Source organism: Colobus angolensis, unplaced genomic scaffold, assembly GCF_000951035.1.
Source record: "Colobus angolensis palliatus isolate OR3802 unplaced genomic scaffold, Cang.pa_1.0 Scaffold214, whole genome shotgun sequence".
NCBI lineage: Eukaryota > Metazoa > Chordata > Mammalia > Primates > Cercopithecidae > Colobus > Colobus angolensis.
The window spans coordinates 6,795,955-6,812,555 of NW_012115311.1; the positions used below are offsets into that span (position 1 = coordinate 6,795,955).

Consider the following 16,601-nt stretch of genomic DNA (forward strand, 5'->3'; position numbering starts at 1 on the left):
GACTCAGGGCAGGAATCATGAAGACACAGAGGGAAAATCGGTAAAGGAAATGCATACCAAAGAAGATAAAAGATTAATTTTCTATAATTATATATGAAAATGTCTAATTTTATTCAAAATCTAGGAAAAGTGCAAATTAAAACCACAATGAAATAGTATTTTGCATCCACTAAATTGACATTATAAGATTTGAAATATTAACATACATTTTTATTTCAAGGCTTTTACAAATATTTCTAACTATAAGCTAAGTTTTAAGTAAAAGAATGTTTACAATTTTCTGATACATTCTCAGTAAACAAATGAAAGCATATTTAAAGGGGTAAGTCTTCACAGAAATCCTGTCACACACAGTAATCTTACAAAGGCATTTCATATGTTATCAAATTCATGTTAAATGTAGCTTATCATACATCTTCTAAACAATTATTATAAACTAGATATAGAAAAAGAGTATTCTATCACTTTAAAAAATAAGTCAAAGAGCCTTAAGTTCTTAATAACGTTATGGAAAAAATCATCTCAATAAAGAAATGCTGCCAATGATCAACCTACTTAACAATCTACCACTCTTCAATCATTAATCCTTAAAGAAAGGTCAACAATTGTTTCAAAGAAAAGACATGTTATATACAAAATATGTATAAAGACATGTAATAAATAAAATATAGCATATTTTAGAACCTGATTCTTTTTGTGACTAAATAATATTCAATTGCATGTATATACCACATTTTGTTTATCCATTAATCGATAACATTTCAAATGCAAAACAATTGGAGGTAAAATTAAAACTACTTCAAAATATCTTCTCAATTTTTTTCCAAAGGAAATATGTTTATCCCTTAGTTGAGATCTCACTTCTATTACTTCTCAAACAGTTTCATTTTCAGAGCAGCTGAATATTATGGAGTTAACTAACAGATAAGAAGAGGTCTGAGAGTGCTAATAAAGGGCATAGGTATTTGTTATTTATTCATGAAATCCCACTTTAATTTTTAAAGGAAATCACATGATACAATTAAACTCTTCTGAGATCATAATCAGAAATTCAGCACTCATTATCATAAAAGCACAGCTGTGACTAAAGCAAAAGAGGTCATAAAACAACATAAATGACACAAAATAGGAAAAAGTAAACCTATCTAATTTTTATTTTTATATTATGTATAGATCAGAAAAAAACTACTTTAAATAATATATAATAAGAGCAGGGAAAAAGAACACAAAATAATGTTTCTATTACTACAAAATAAAAATTTTGACCGCATAATTAAAAAATAACACAAAACCTAACAGGTAAATCCATGTATACCAAATATAAATTAAGATTTTTATCTTAATACAAAAGACTTTCAAGAAACAGTCTAAGGTCAAGCGCAGTGGTTCATGCCTATAATCCCAGCACTTTGCAAGGCCAAGGCGGGCAGATCACTTGAGGCCAGGAGCTCAAGACCAGCCTGGCCAACATGGGGAAACCCTGTCTCTACTAAAAATACAAAACTTTAGCCAGGCATGGTGGTGCGCGCCTGTGATCCCAGATACTCAGGAGGCTGAGGCAGGAGAATCGCTTAATCGAACTCAGGAGGTGGAAGTTTCAGTGAGCCAAGATCGCGCCACTGCACTCCAGTGTGGGAGACAGAGTGAGACACCGTCTCAAAAAAAAAAAAAAAAAAAAAAGTAGTCTAAGTGAAAAGATGGCAAAGAAACAACCACACTACTCGCTCCTTATCCCGAGGCGATAGTTCCAAGACCCCTAGTGGATGATATATACGATTTTCGTTCTGAGAACTGAGACAGCTACTAAATGACTAATAGGGAGACAGCATGAAAAAGCTGAACAAAGGCAAGATTCATGTCCAGGGCTTGTTAAAGAGGGACAGTATGAGATTTCATCACTCTACTCAGAACAGCACACAATTTAAAAGTTATAAATTGTTTATTCCATTTGATATTTTTGAACTGCAGTTGACCATGGGTAAGTGACACCTTAGAAAGCGAGAGCAGAAATAAAAGTGTACTACTATAGAAAAACTTAAGAGAAATGATAGTTATTGCTTGAACATAGATGTAAATTTTTTCTTTACTTTTTTTAATTCAAATTTTCTTAATTACACTTCCAATACCCAGTTAATTCCATGTCTACACTGAAATAAATCTAAGAGGTTTGTGAATTAGCAAATAGTATAAGTCAATGGAAAGTGAAATTATAGAAAAAATATAATTAGTGGTTGTCAACTGTCCAACTGTGAAGCTACACAATAAAACCATCAACACATATCACTTACCTTTTCAAGTAAGTAGCCAATGACTAAAAAGCCTTTTCCACCCAGCATCTGTTCTTGCATGGCTACTGAACTTTTAAGTAGTTCAACCAGGAATGCCAAAAGAGTAGCACTGCATGTAAAGTACAGACATCATTATGTAATCATCACGTTTATTATAAATACAGCATTCCATTTCAGTATTTTATTATGCCAAAAGATAATAACCATATTCAAATCTAATTTCTATTTTACTGACAATGACTATTATGCCTTATATATGAAAGAATATATTTCCTCATAAGCATGAGAAAACTAGTGTTGTTCTTTACAAATTAAATATAATAAACTGAATCATAACTGTGTAGCTTTTTACATTCCAAAGTAAAACATCAAAGTTTATCTCTACATATATTTGTATGTCTGGCTTCAAGTAAACCTAAGAAACATACACATATCATTTTCCATAATAAAGACTGTATTATACTATTCTTTTGAATAACCAGCTATTGTAGAAAATTTTAAATACAGATGCAATATTGCTTTGTAAGAACAAGTCCTATTTTAAAATAAACTTTTCATTTAGAACTATTCTTCAAAAACACTTTGCTAAAAAAATCCAGAGAAATATGTAACATGTCACTTATGTCCAGGTATGCCCTAAGAAAAGCTCATGAGAGCAAAGAAATTATTTATATAATATTGAAATGAAAAGTGACAATTATGCAATACATAAACAAATACATAAAAGCAGACAAAAAGGTGTCAAAGATTAAGCACTTGATTTGTCTTTGGAATGAATGAAGAAACAAAATAAAAAGAAATGATTGCATTGAATTAAGCTTTGATAATGCATTACTTCACAGTTACATACAATGATTTTAACCAGCAACACTGATACATGAATACAGTATTCTGAATAATGGAAATACATATTCCTTCATTGTATATGCTTAATGTAACTCATAATAAATTGTTATATACCAGATTTTATCAAGAATTAAAATAGTATCAATTTACAATGTTTTATAATATACCCTAAATTACCTATTTATATTCATAAGAAAGGGTAAAACCACACATTTCTAAACATATTTTAAATGCAGAAGTACTCACTTTTACAAGTGATGCAGACAATTTGGCAATAAGGAAAACTTGAAAATTATTAAAGCCCAAAAGGAATCTGAAGTTATTCTAATTTTTGAATTATTCTAGCTCTTCCAGTTTCAATAGGGATAATACATTGTTCTCCCAATGTGGCTACTTTTGTTCACATTAGAATGTTCTCATAACAAGAACCAACAGCAAAATTATCATTATCATTATTATAAAAATTGATAGTTTAATGAATTACATATCAGCTAGACAAAAATATAGTATCTAGAAATAAAGTACTTTGTTACAGGAAATTAAAATTCAATTATATTAACTGACCCTATATCCTTAAACCACAAAAAAAGGTAAACTATCACAAATCAATGATATTCTTTTACTTTGTCCTTAAGCCAAAGATAGACACTTGCAAGAAAAATACAACTACCAAGGAATCTCTTGGGATTTTAAAAAATGTTTCTGTAAAGAAGCACAGCTATTAAGCAATCTAGTCCATTTTAAGTGAATTGAATAGTCAAGGCCACTTCACAAATAATTGCTAAGTACTGTATTACACATAACACATCTGCCTAGATGTTTAAAAAGAATAAAGAAAACGATGCATAGAGATTACAAAATTTCCTAAGCTGTTCGTAGAATTCTTACATACACTGAAGTTAGTGATTTAGTGGGAAAATGGATTCCTAAACATGAGCACTGCCAAAAAGAAAGACTAGAAATGCCTCACAATGGTCCCTATGATCCATGAAAAAAGGCAAAAAAAAGTATTTCTTACAGTAAATCACCCTACTATATAGAACCATATAAAATTGCAAGGATGACATGGACTTTCTCATTCTTTTATGTCAGAATAACTACTCATTCTCAAACATCTAATGAGTTACCTCAGACCTCTAAACACAGTGTAGTTCCATTACAAAAACAGAAATATTAATATTATTATTCCAAAATATTAACACAGGACTCTGCTATCCATAAAGTGTTAATTTCACTTCAATATTAACCAGGACACCAATCGAAATGTCAATTGCATTCACTAACAAAAGTAGTTTCAATTTATACCTAAAACCCAATGCAATAGCAATACCACATCTTTGCAAAAAAAAAAAAAAAAAGAAAAATTCGTTACAATAAGGTATAATTGACATGGTGGACGTAATAGTAAATAGATGGCCATCTTCGAAGAGGTACAATTTCAAACATAATTTAACAAACTTACCAGTAACTAAAATGCATCGGATTGTTGCAGGGCTCACAATAAACTTGCAAAATTCTGTGTACTGCCATACAAAATTTCTCTCCATTCTTGCCTATTTCCAACTCCCCTAGATACAAAGGCAAATATAAAGGATACTTCAGCCCATTCCTATATCTCCTACATACCACTTCCTGTCTAGAACACATCAGTTCATCTGTAGAGGATCTAAATATATACTATAGGATAAACCAAAAAGCAAGTATCTGAGTCAGCCAGAACTAATACAACATAGAACATTCTCTTGAAAAGTATAGCAATACCTGGGAACTGATTTTCAGAGGAGTATTTTACTTCATAGACCAAAAGTATGCTGATTATTATGTCATGATATATAATTGCTAAACTTTTCAACAGACAGTACCATAACACATGTTCTATATAAGTAGCAATTCTACTTCAGGAATGGATATGAGTTTGTAATCCTGTATCTTTTTAAGGAAAATGATGCTAATAACCTAGTGGGTGTTTTTTCTTAAAAATAATTACCATCTTGTAATTCTTAATAAGCTTCATTTGAGTTAGAAAATAATATTTATTTCAAGTATCAGATTTTAAAGGGCTAGACCACGGGAAAAAAATGAAAGAAATAGTATAATAATACCTCTTATAAATTAGCATATTTATTATTTCTCCAGAGCTTTTTGGCCTTTATTGATAAAGAATACAACAATAGTCTTGGCCCACAAATACCTGAGAATATTTATTAACTATGTATAAACATAACTAATTTGTTTATAATAAAAATATATATATTTATATTTCATTAAAATTTAAATATGAATTTTGACTTAGTTTACTATAACTTTATCCATTTCAATTTGTATTTAATTTTTTTAATAACTGATGTAGATAACTCATGTAATGTGATCCATAAAGTTTTATTATATTTGAGGTACTTATATTATTTAGAATTCAATATATCATAAAGATACACCTAATTCATAACTAAAATGATTAAGAGTGAATATATAAACCTAAGTTCTGTTCAAAGGTAGCTCTCTGAAGACATAAACTGGCTATTCAATTTGGTCTTTACTGAAAAAGCTAAGTACCACAACTAGATTGGCTTTTTAAATAAACATCTTTTTATTAAGAAGACTGGAAATACCTTCCATAAAAACTAAAGATTCCCCCTAAAATCCAATACATCTTCCCCTTTTAAAAGAATGTTGCAAAGTAATTGATTAAGTAGATTAAGTTCCAAATCAGATTTATGGTATCAGTAAGGGGGAACAAATCTTTTGACATTTTCAAAAGATTTCATCTCTTAAGCCTACTTTAGGACTGAATTACAGTGAAATATTTTAAAAGATGATTACAATTATGTAAAATATTTAATATTATATTTCTATAGTATTTCTCTCACGACATAACTCCTCCTAAATGAGAGTGATCATAGCAGAAATAATTGATTTCACTGTATGTTAATCAATTCAAGTCCACACCCAAGACAATTTTGCATCCAAGATAATTTTCGGTGACACAAAAAAAACTCACAGTAAGTTGTAAGAGCTAATTTCCTTCATAGTTCAACATTAGAAGGGGCTAACCCATATGTTTCTAATTCCAGGTACATTTAGCAGTCACTTTTAGACAACGCCCTCATGAAGATGTGATCTCAGAGAAGACCAATGCCTACACAGGCAGTGAATGCAGAATGAAATAAGGAAAACTGTGAAATGCAACACAGTAAAATACAAGGACAGATGGATACATAAGATAGCACATGAAATCACTAAGTCTGCCCCTAGCCATGAAATCTCTTCTCAGTAATTTCTACCTTTTCCTTCATCCTGATAAAAAGGCAAAGCAGCCTTATAAGTTGAATTGCTACCACTGTCATGGATATTTAAGAGCATTCCTTAGAGGCTCTATTAAAAGTTAGGTTATTACTCATGTCTTCCTTTGTCTTGTCAGAGATTTTTAATTTTATGTTGCATATCATATCTTATTTCTGACAAATATAGTTTTAAAAAAGTATAAAAAAGTCCTTGAAACATGTCAATTTATCTTCTGAAGAAAACAAAATGTTAAAATTTTCATATGTAAAAAAATTCATTCTAAATATCATATTACTATATATTAGTATACAGTATGTAACAAAATTTATATAGTTTGAGAGCAGAACGCCTTTTTATTATAAGCTCCTTTCATATATTTACTAAAAGTATTCAAAGGTAAAAGAAATAACTTTCACAGTCTAATAGTACTGCAGTTTAACCCCAACTAACATACCACCCCTTACAGTGCACTAAATGTCATAGTCCCTTTATGAAAATGTCCTGGACATTTTACAAATGACAGTCACCACTATAGTAAATATGGACAGATGAATGCTTTAGAAATTTAATAATGTAACTTCCTAACCCCTAAGGAGAACTTAAGTTCTAAATTGGAAAGAAAAATTAGAAACAGGTCATAATTACACATGGATGATCTTAACTATTTATGCATACTCTACTGCCCTTCAAGGTCAAAACATGCCACAGCAGGAAAGCCAAATGCCCAGTCCTTTATCTTGGTGCTGGCTCCACTTTCACCTAAGCCCCAGCCTATTTAACAGAAACAGGATTAACATACACTAGAAGTGCTGGAATTTGCAAATGCAAGAAAATAAAGATAAACAGCTGACTACACAAAGTTGAAACAATTCTTTAATACTTAGGCTTTACACAGGCCAGGAATTTTCTATTCTTTTAATAGCTAATTTTATTTTTTAAATGATCATACAGTGAAATTTCTTTCTTTCTCTCTTTTTTTTGTGTGTGTACCATTTTGAGAATGTTAAATAAATACATAGATTTGTATAACTACCACCACAATCAAAATATAGCCCAGTTCCATCACACCAAAAAATTCACTTGTGCTATCACTTTTCAGCTTTATAGCCGCACCTTCTCAATACCCATAAGCTCTAGTACTTACCCTTTTCTCTATCACTATATATTTTTACTTTTCAAGAATGTGACACAGATGGAATCACACAGTCTGTAACCTTCTGAGTCTCCCTTTGTAAGCTCAGCATATTGCCTCTGAGAGGCATCCAAGTAAGTACATATATCGAGTCCATTCTTTTTAGTTGATGAGTAGTATTCCATTGTATTAATGGATGTTCCACAGTTTGTATACCCATTCATTTGTAAAGGCAGTTGGGTTGTGAAATGGCAATTGTGAATAAGGCTACTATAAACATTCACATAAAGGCTTTTATGTAAACATGATTTTCATTCATTTCTCATAAATAAATGCCCAGGAGTAGAAAGGCTAAACTATACAATAAGTGTAAGTTTAACTTTATAATAAACTGCCAAACTATATTTCAGACTGGCTGACCCATTTGGCAATCTCATCAGTAATAGGTTCTAGTTGTTCTGCACACCCTCACCAGTATTTAGCACAATAGCTATTTTTTATTCTGCTAGGTATATAATGGTATCTCATAGTTTTAATTTACATTTCTCTGTTGGTTAATGATGTTGAACATCTTTTCATGAACTATTTTGACATCCTTATATTCTCTTTGGTAAAGTGTCTATTCCTTTGTCCACTTTTGAAAACTGAATTGTAGTCTTACTGTTAAGGATTGAAAGTCCTTTATTTATTCTTGACATAAATCCTTTGTCAAATAAGCAATTTGCTGTTATCTTCCTCCAGCCTGTACCATGTATTTTCATTGCATCTTTAGCATAGCAAAAGTTTTCAACTTTGACAAAGTCAAAATGAAATGTATCCCTTTTTTTTAGTGAATTATGCTTTTGTCGTCACAACTAAGAAAGCTTTGCCTACCCTAAGTCCCATAAATTTCCTCATATGTTTCCTATAAAGGTTTTATAGTTTCATGTTTTATATTTAGACTTAGTTTTTTGAGTTAAGTTTCATATAAATTGTGAGGTTTAGGTCAAGGCTCATTTGTCTGGCATGAAAATATCCTTCCTCCATTAGACTACTTTTGCACCTTTGCCAAAAATTAATTGTCCATATATGTGTGGGACTATTTCTGGACTCTACTCTGTTCCACTGATTTATGTGTTTGCTAATACCACACTGTCTTCATTATTACAGCTTAAAAGTCAGTCTTAAAGTCAGGTAAGTATAATTCTTCCAACTTTATTCTTTTCCAAAACTGTTTTAACTATTCTAGTTACTCTGTCATTCAACATAAATTTTAGACTCATCTTGTCTATATTAATGAACATATTCACCTGGGATTTTAATTGTTATTGTGTTACATGTATCTACCAACTTAATGACATCTTTATAAACTGAGTCCATGAATATGACATAACCCTAAACTTATTTAGATCTTTGATTGCTGTCATCAGCAATTTGTAGTTTTCAGCACACACATCCTATACATGTTTCATGAAATTTGTATCTCGGTATTTAAAATTTTTAAGGCTACAGTTAATGGTATTTTTAAATGTGGTTTCACATTGTACACTGTTAATATAAAGAAATATAAGTCATTTTTGTATGAGAACCTTGTATCTTGTGACACTAGTATGCTAAACATGGCTTACTAGTGCTAGAATTTATGTGTAAGTCATGTCCTTGAGAATTCTGACATAGACAATCATGTCTTCTGTGAAAGCAGATAATTCTATTTTTTCCTTTATAATCTGCATGACTTTCTTTTTCTTACCTTATTGTAGCAGCTACATCTTCCAATTTGGATTATATACATGTACGCACAACTCAGGGCTGCAGTTCATTAAAAAATTTTATAGGGTTACTTTCTCATGTTCTTCCCTTTCCATGATATCTCTGATATTCTCAGTTCTGGGGCTTTTCAGTTCTCCTGTCAAAACACTGGGGCTTTAGTTTCTCTGCTCTGCAATGTACTTCTACAAGCCTGTTCACACTCAGGGACACTGGCAGAAGAAAAGGGTGTTTCTCCCACCCTATTAGGACTCTAGCTCTACTGATCAAAGAAAAGCCTCCCTCAGAGTTTTGGCTTCTATAGGCTTCCATTGGTGATAAGACTACATGAGGGCTGGGTCATGACAGAACAAGGTGAAGAAAAGATAAATTAACCAGGCACTCTGTACTAGAACTAGAGGATTTCTCCCAGAGTTGTCTCTCACTACACCCTGGTGCACAATTTCAGGTTTTCAATCAATTTAATTCATGTTGGGGAATAATGAAGGGGCAAAAAGTATAGTGAACTCACTTCCAGTTTAAAGGCACTGTGAATTCTGCTCTTATTCCCCACTCTACCTGCTATTATTCACTTTTCAGAGCTCTCAAATAGTGGCTGCGTGAATTCTGTCCGTGTAAGGTGTTATTCTTGCATTGAGTAGGAGAAACAGGGTAGGGTGTGCTCACTCCACCTTAAGCAGAATTGGAACTGAATTTGTTGTTTTCTGACTGACTTAAATGAAACTCTAAGCTAAGATGACTCAAAAAATCCTTCTGAGTCCCCACATTTTGATCTCAACAAACTAACTGGACAAACTTAATCAATATGCCCAGATATTGGCATACAGCATCACATCAGTTAAAGTCAGGTTTAATACTGCTATGTCACCACATCTCTAATAGTCGTCAAATCCTTTCACACCAAAAACCTGTAATTCTAACCAAGAACCACTGAAACCCACTAATTTTACCAGCTAAGAAACCAAGTATGCTAGAGACAATGTTTGTTATTAATAATTCCCACGTCATATTCCTACTTCTTGTGTATACAGAAGACATTTCCTAACCCCATTATAGTTAATTATGTGATTAAATCAACTAAATGTTATCAGAAATCTCTTGTGGGTTACAATAATAAAAAGCCTATGCATAATTCTCTAGCTCCACTCCTCGCCTCCTATGATGAATACTGGCTACTCTGAAATATGATGGTGAAACCCAAAACCCTAGATTGCTGACGAAACTATATTTGATCACAGGAACACTACATAAACCTTCACTGTATAAAACCACTAAGGTTTCATGGCTAATTTGATATCATATAACCTATATTGACTAATACAACCAGATTTAAAAAAAAAAAAAAGCTTGTATACTACTATGTATTTCAGAGTCCCTACCAGCCTAATATCTAATTTTTATTTATCTTTCTTATCAAGTACTCCAGTAAACTTGACCCGGAATATACTGGAAAAGCCAAAATTTTACTAAGTTCTACTAAAAACACCACCTTGCATTTTCCTAAATAGAAGCTATCTGGGATGCCCCCAGACCATATAGTTTGACAAATCCACATGGCTATGGCTAACTATGGAAGCTGGATTATATTACAATAGCTCAACGACCATAAAAACTGGCAGGCTGTCATCACAGAACCAGAAAACTGAAAGGACTTATCACTTTCTTAAACAACATCTGTCCAAAGTCCCTATATTGAGTTTTCCTAATTATATTAAACCTGTTACCTTTCTTTTGAAGTATGGAATTATTTAGGGTACATTAATGGAGATTCAAAAGGACAAACAATATCCAATTGCTTACTACAGTTTTCTCCTTAATCTCATAGCGGCTTGCTTGCCTCATAGATTGCATTCAGTTTATGGCTGCAATAATATTGGAGGATTTTTCAACCTTCATAATAGATTCCTGTCTGACACTAACTATGGTAGGTGATACCTCAGTACCTATCCAAAATACCAAAATACTGCACCTTTCTAATGCCTGGAAAATAAAAACTCTTCTTCTTCCCTGTGTTACGTTAATACTGGTGCCCCATGCCAACCCCTTTATTCCAAACTCCAGCTATAGAAAACGTGACCACTTCATGAAAACCAACACGGTTTAACAAACCTACTTCAAAATCTTCATCTTACCTCTAATCTCTAATGTAAATCAATTATAGTCTACAAGATTCTCTGGCTATATCATTTGTTCCTACATCAGGTAACAAAAAGTTTTATTTTGCTTCTGAATATTCTGTCCATGTGTGTGAAATTGTGTAAAGCTGATTCTCTCTCTAGAGCATATATCCGTTCCTTTCATAAATGTCGACTTTTGGGCTGTAATGTTGATAGATGCCATGACTTCTTTTACGGTTCTGAAGCTGTTCATGATTTTACACAATCATATAATAAGAATTCCTTGCCTACTATTGAAAAAAATCTCCCTGGCATATTATTTTAATACTACTTTATGACTTACATCATCTATATCTTCCTTCTGCCGTAACTATTATAAAATTCATTGCTGACCAAAAGCTGTATGATGATGTTAATAGTGGCTCATGCTTCAGCCAAAGCTGTAGTCCCTTCCACTTCCAAATTCATCCTTTCAATGTTGTGCTGACTGGACTTCTCCAGAGTGTACTCTAAAATTTCCTTACATAAGATAAGGTACCAACTTTAAGGGAAATATTTTTAATATAAATATTTTAATTTTTAAATATAGTTTTAGGCATGAAATCTCTTCCTAGATCAATATCTTGAAGTATTTTCCCTATGCTTTTTCCTAGTAGTTTTATTGTTTCAGTACAAATATTTAATGGTTAAGACCTCAAAAGTACAGACAACTATAACAAAAATAGACAAACGAGACTATATAAAACTAAAAAGTTTCTACGCAGCAAAGAAAACAATCCAAAGAGTGAAGAGACAATTTGTTGAACGGGAGAAAATACCTGCTAACTATTCATCCTACAAGGGACTAATATCCAGCATATACAAGGAACTCAACACAACAATAAAAAAAAAAACCATTAAAAAGTGGGGTAAGGACATGAATATACATCTCTCAAAAGAAGACACAGAAATTGTCAACGTGTATGCAAAAATATTCAACATGACTAAGCATAAGACAAATGCAAATCTAAACCACAATGAGGCATCAACTTACCCCAGTTAGAATGGCTATTATAAATAGAACAAAAAATAACAGATGCTGGTGAGGATCTGAAGAAAAGGGAACTTTTGCACACTATAAATTAATACAACCACTATGGAAAAGAGTTTGGAGATGTTTCAAAGAGTTAAAATAGAACTACCACTAAATCCAGCAATCCTGCTACTGGGTATTTATCCAAAGGAAAGGAAATCTGTATATCAAAGTGATACATGCACTCACATGTTTATCACAGCACTATTCACAAAAGCAAAGCTATGAAATCAACCTAAGTTTCCATCAACAGGCAAATGGCTAAAAAAAATTTGGCATATATGCACAACAGAGTACTATTCAGCCATGAAAAGAAATGAACCCATGTCATTTTCAGAAACACAGATGGAGGTGGAGGTCATGATGTTAAGTGAAATAAATCAGGAACAGAAAGATATCACACGTTCTCACTCATATGTGGGAGCTAAAAGAATTGATCGCATGGAGGTAGAGAGCAGAAAGACAGATACAAAGTCTGGGAAGGGTATGTGGGTAGGAGGGAGAATAAACAAAGGTTGGTTAGTGGGTACAAACGTACAGTTAGATAGTTGGTCAAAGTTTTCATGTTTAATAGCAGTATAGAGTGACTATAGTTTGCAACAATGTAGTGTACATTTCAAAGTAGCTGGAAGAGAGGGCTTAAAATGTTACCAAAACGGAAATGATAAATACTCAAGGTGATGGTAATGACCAAATACCCTGACTTGGCCATTACACATTCTACGAATGTACCGAATATTCACATACACCTATAAATTTGGCAAAGTGTTTTTATCAACAAAATAAATTTTGAAGAAAAGAAAAAAATATGCTTAAAAATAAGATTCACTATTTTATACTCCACAAATTGTTGTTAGATGATATAAAAAAATCTTCTCCTGTTCTTTGCACGTGAGTTGGCATAAAAAGTAAAAAATAAAAAAAGTTATGCAAACAAACACTGTTAATATCCTCCAAATTGTTTTCTCAAATGCCTCACACATACTGTCATTCCTGCCATATTTGCCACTTGCAAAATGGAGGTAAGCATTTAAAAAAAAAAAAACTTGCCCATCTTGAGAGTTATTAATAAATATTTAGATTGAATTTGTTTCTATGAAAAAAAGTTCAAAAATAATATACGTATTTTATGAAGATAGTTAAGTAAATCCATTAACAAAAGCTGTCATATAATATTTAATACTCAGATTCAGAGTACCTTGCCCATTAATAAAGACATTGCAAAGGAATTGTCTAAAGGAGATCAACTTCAACAATATTTTCACCACAAATACCACAGAAAATGCCAGGATAGAATTCAAAAATAATAGCTAGGCTTTGTACAATAATTAGGCTCTAATAGGCAGATACTCGTAACCCTGATGAGATATACAGCCACCAGAAAAATAGGAATCCTGCTATTCCCCTGTGAATTACTGAGGGCAAGGCACATGAAACTTCCCTCTAGGCCTTCCAGCAGCAAGCCATACTACAAAACATTTATGTATACATATTTCATTCGATGTTTTAAATTATAAAGTAATTGTGTTAAGGCAAACTTTTTAGAGGTATAAAAAGCCCAACTGATAAACTTGGGATGATGAATGCCAGCATCTTTGGTCTGACATTGGATCCTCATTAAAGTTCCACCAAGACTTGCTGGAAGGGATCATACCTGGTCCTATTCACTACTGCGTAAGATACCAAAGGTACCAAGTCCTGTATCCCATTTCCAACTATAAAAATATTTGGCAGCAAATAAATGTATGTGTCTCATACCTGACTTCCACATTGATTTCACAGGAATCAATTAGTGTAAACTTTTTACCCTTTGCTTCCTAATAGTACTCATCTACTAGAACTCCTTATGTTCCTAAACCTATTTAAGTCTGGTCTTCAACTGTATTAAAGATGTGCTACCTAGTGTACTTGGCTGAGTTACAAGGGGTACATGCCAAATACCCAAACTGCTGAGTCAGCTTTACCACCCCAAAGGACAATATATGCCCTCCTCTCCCTGGCAAAAATATTTTCTTCTTCCAACTGAGCCTTATTGTGACCTGTCCTCCAATTTCAGCTTGGACTTCCTGATAAAGAATATCTAGAAATTACATAATTAAAGGCAGGGGTTTTGCTCATAACCTCTTTGTCAAAGAAGATATCAACCTTCTTTTTCCATCAGATAAGTAAGACCCCACTCAAGTCCCTGACTACTATCCTCAATAAAGTTATGTCAAAATGATCCTGCAAAGGACTTCCATGTTTCTAAATGCTGGATCTATTAATAGGCACCCACAGGCCACCAAAGGAGAGATCCTCAATGATATCAATTGAAATAATATATACAACAGTTGTACTAGGAGGGACAAAAGTTACCTGCATGTTCTAGATATGGAACTAAACAATTTTTAAAATTTTATATGGTACCTGACCCCTACACTCTCTTGAGAAAATAATTTGAAGGTGCCATCTCAGCATCAGGCAACGATTGAAAAGGGAGAACTGTGTTGTTCTAAAAACTACACAGTGGAGAAAGAAACAAGCATCTGTACCAATAGTTTAGAAATGGGTAATATTACTATTATAATGATCTACTACTACTATTTCTTTAGTATGAGTACCCATACTATAGAAAATTTATCATTCAAGCCATGCAGTATGTCTTGACTCTTCCTGTAGAAAAAGTATAAACCAGCCATGAATTAAGTGAAAATAAATAGTTGCAAAAGGGCCCCCATCCCATGAGATAAGTAAAATTTTAGGGAAAGTTTTGGAATAGGTTAGTAGTGAGTGACCTAACCTACTTTCTAGATAAAATATAACAAACATGATGAACTATTTTCTTAACAAATGATTTTATTCTAACCAGCAAATGAGGAATATGTGCTTTCTTAGGTAAAAAGATACCATCCATGCATTCCATGTGGAACAAAATAACCACATTTTTATTAGTATACTATCCACACTTTTATTAGTAGTATACTAAGAAAAAAATTGCCAGACTACAGCAGACCAAAAATTGAGACCTATATTCTTTACCACTGAGTTTTAAATGAAATACTTTCTCTTTAAAGCTTACATTGTTGGATTCTGGCTTATTGAATGAATATGTATGTTTCTGTCTTTTAACAGTTAATGGTATCTCCAGATTATATAACCTGTTACTTTACATTAACAGTTGTTTTATGGTTCTATTCCCATTCCCTTCTTTTCTGTATTTTTGTAACCATCACATTTTTAATTTTTACTTTCTCCAGTAAATCCAAAAGAAGGCACATATATGGTTTTTAATTCAATCAGAAGTTATCAGAAGGAATTAGAAAAACATTCTTTATTGTTTCCCACACCTGATTTTGTATGAGAATATTCTACACTGCCTGGCAAAAATATAGACTTTGGCCATCATCTGTAAATTCTGATAGATGTCAGTCTTACGGTATTCTGCTATTTCATACAGGATCATTTTGTACCCTAATTTTTACCAAAATTTTCCTACTAGTAGGTTTGTTTGTTTGTTTGTTTGCTTTAAGACAGAATCTCGCTCTGTCACTAGGCTGGAGTGCAGTAGTGTGATCTCGGCTCACTGCAACCTCCGCCTCCCGGGTTCAAACAATCCTCCTGCCTCAGCCTCCCGCGTAGCTAGGACTACAGGCATGTGCCACCACACCCAGCTAATTTTTACATTTTTAGTAGAGAGGGAGTTTCACCATGTTGGCCAGGATGCTCTCCATCTCTTGACCTCGTGATCTGCCCACCTCGGCCTCCCAAAGTTTTATAAGTCTGCTTGTCTCAAGTCTTTAGGATATCGGTTTCCTTCCTGTGCACCATAATACTTTTTCATAAGTCCCATGGAAGATTGCATTATTATTCCCAACTTTTGACTTTTCCATCTCAATAAGAAGATTATAAATCCTTGCCTATGGCCAAAAGACTTACATTCTACCCCCACTTCCAGGACATATATTTTACAACCAAATCCCCTCACTAAATGTGGGCTTAGTTGGTCATTCTTTGGCTAGTAGATTGAATATGACATTCATCTCATTTGACCAGAAGCTACAAGAGCAATTATATTGTTTGACTGAGATTCTTGCACTTCTTTGACACAGGAAAAACATATTCCATATCACAGCTAATCT

General features: G+C 32.8%; 1 protein-coding gene across 1 annotated transcript in view; it reads right to left on the reverse strand.

Moving 5' to 3' along the window:
• NBEA (neurobeachin) overlaps positions 1-16,601 on the reverse strand; it is a 763,072-nt gene that overhangs the window by 607,647 nt on the left and 138,824 nt on the right. Inside the window, exon 11 of the mRNA XM_011943032.1 lies at positions 2,289-2,397. Within this exon, the coding sequence (XP_011798422.1) occupies positions 2,289-2,397 (109 nt within the window). The remainder of the gene's footprint in view (positions 1-2,288; positions 2,398-16,601) is intronic.